General features: G+C 40.3%; 1 protein-coding gene across 1 annotated transcript; it reads right to left on the bottom strand.

Annotated features, from left to right (window-relative positions):
• Positions 1 to 448: 448 nt before the first annotated feature.
• On the bottom strand, positions 449 to 1,381 carry LOC126080387 (olfactory receptor 140-like). Its single transcript, XM_049891617.1, has one exon. It carries the CDS (start codon positions 1,379 to 1,381, stop codon positions 449 to 451), a length of 933 nt encoding a protein of 310 aa, XP_049747574.1.
• Between the last annotated feature and the right edge of the window lie 449 nt (positions 1,382 to 1,830).

The following is a 1,830-nucleotide window of genomic DNA, read 5'->3' on the forward strand; positions in this document are numbered from 1 at the left end:
ATGGAAGAACTGTATCTTGAATGTTCTTGGGCCTGAATTGTAACTGTTACTTCCCTAATAAACACCATAATAGTGAGTATTGTCTGTGACTTCTGTGTGGCCATTGCAATGAATTATTGAACCCAGCAGAGAAGTAGAGACATAGGAAGGGCAGTTGGTGTCAGAATTAGTAAAGATGGTGGAGAGAGGAGGCATGTCTGACTTCCGCAAGGAATCAGGCTTGGGTTGCTAATTTTGATTCTTCTTCCTCCTTGTGAAGATAGAGGAGGTCAGACACCACCTCCATGCCATTCTTGCACAAAGGTTGTATGGAAGTTAAATGATATATGTGAGAAAAAGCTACATATATATATACACACACACAAACATATACATTTTTACACATATATGTATGTAACATAAAACAAAAATGTAAAGATTATGATAGAAATAAAATCTTCATATTGGGTCATTTATGATCTGAAATTACATTTCCTTTCAATAACATTTTGATGGCATTTTTTACTTCTGCATTCCTTACCGTGTAGATAATGGGATTTAACATGGGAGTGACAAGAGTATAGAATACAGCTATGGCTTTATCCATGGAGAAGGTGGCTACTGGTCGCATATACATAAAAATACAGGGCACAAAGAACAAGACAACAACAGTGATGTGGGAACCACAGGTAGAGAGGGCCTTTTTGCTCCCTGCAGAGCTCTGAGTCCTCAGGTAATATAGGATGGCAACATAGGATATCGACAACATTGCAAAGGTTGTTACACAGATTACCCCACCATTGGCAGCAATCAAGAGACCAACAAGGAAAGTGTCTGTGCAGGCAAGTTGTATCAGTGGAAAGACGTCACACATGAAGTGATCCATAATGTTGGGGCCACAGAATGGGAGCCAGAAAGTGACAAGAATCTGTCCAATAGAATGGAAAAAACCCACTGTCCAAGACACACCCACCAAAAGGCAGCATACATGGTGGTTCATGGTGGTCACATAGTGCAGAGGTCTACAGATGGCCACATAACGGTCATAGGCCATGACCACAAGGAGGGCAATCTCAGAACCACCTAAGAAATGTTCAGTAAAGATCTGTGTCATGCAGCCATTGAAGGAGATGGTTTTTGTCTCAGAGAGCAAGTCAGCTAGCATTTTAGGGATTATGGAAGAGGAGTAGCAGGCATCTATCAAAGATAAGAAGGCCAGGAAAAAATACATTGGAGATTTCAATGTCTGACTGTAGATTATGGTGACCGCAATGAGCAGGTTTCCTGTAACAGTGACAATGTAGGTGATAAACAACACAACAACTAGAATTCTCTGCATCTGAGGATTCTGTGTAAGTCCTATTAGAATTAAATCAGTCACATTCATCCTGTTTTCTTTCATTTCAGTTCCGATGATGGACACAGAAATTGGGATTATCCTGTAAAGACAGCATTATTAAAGCAGGGTGATGAGATTTTGGGTTTGCAAATAAGAACAAAGCATTTTAATAATATAAACTCTTTTCCTTATGGTATACAAGAAGAGAAAAAAACAAGCAATTTCTATTTTACAAAAAGATTAGAACCATTGAAGCTGTCTAATCCAGCTTTTTCTGTTGGTGCTGGAATGCCATCTACAACATATTCTGACAAGTGGTCACTGGACATTTGCCGGAGGATATCCAGGCAGAGGGAGCTCATCATTTAATAAACTTAATTCCTTCCTGGCCACCAAGAAATGTTAGGGAACTCATCTATGTGTGGGTGTGGAGCCCTGGTGCCACAACAGTTAAGCACTCTGCTGCTAACCAAAAGATTGGCAGCTCAAACCTATGAGTCACTCTGTGGGAG

This window comes from Elephas maximus, chromosome 7, assembly GCF_024166365.1.
Source record: "Elephas maximus indicus isolate mEleMax1 chromosome 7, mEleMax1 primary haplotype, whole genome shotgun sequence".
NCBI classification, from domain to species: Eukaryota; Metazoa; Chordata; class Mammalia; order Proboscidea; family Elephantidae; genus Elephas; species Elephas maximus.

Coding starts and splice junctions, on each gene's coding strand:
- LOC126080387 (XM_049891617.1), bottom strand. CDS start 1,381: ATGAAAGAAAACAGGATGAATGTGACTGATTTAATTCTAATAGGACTT.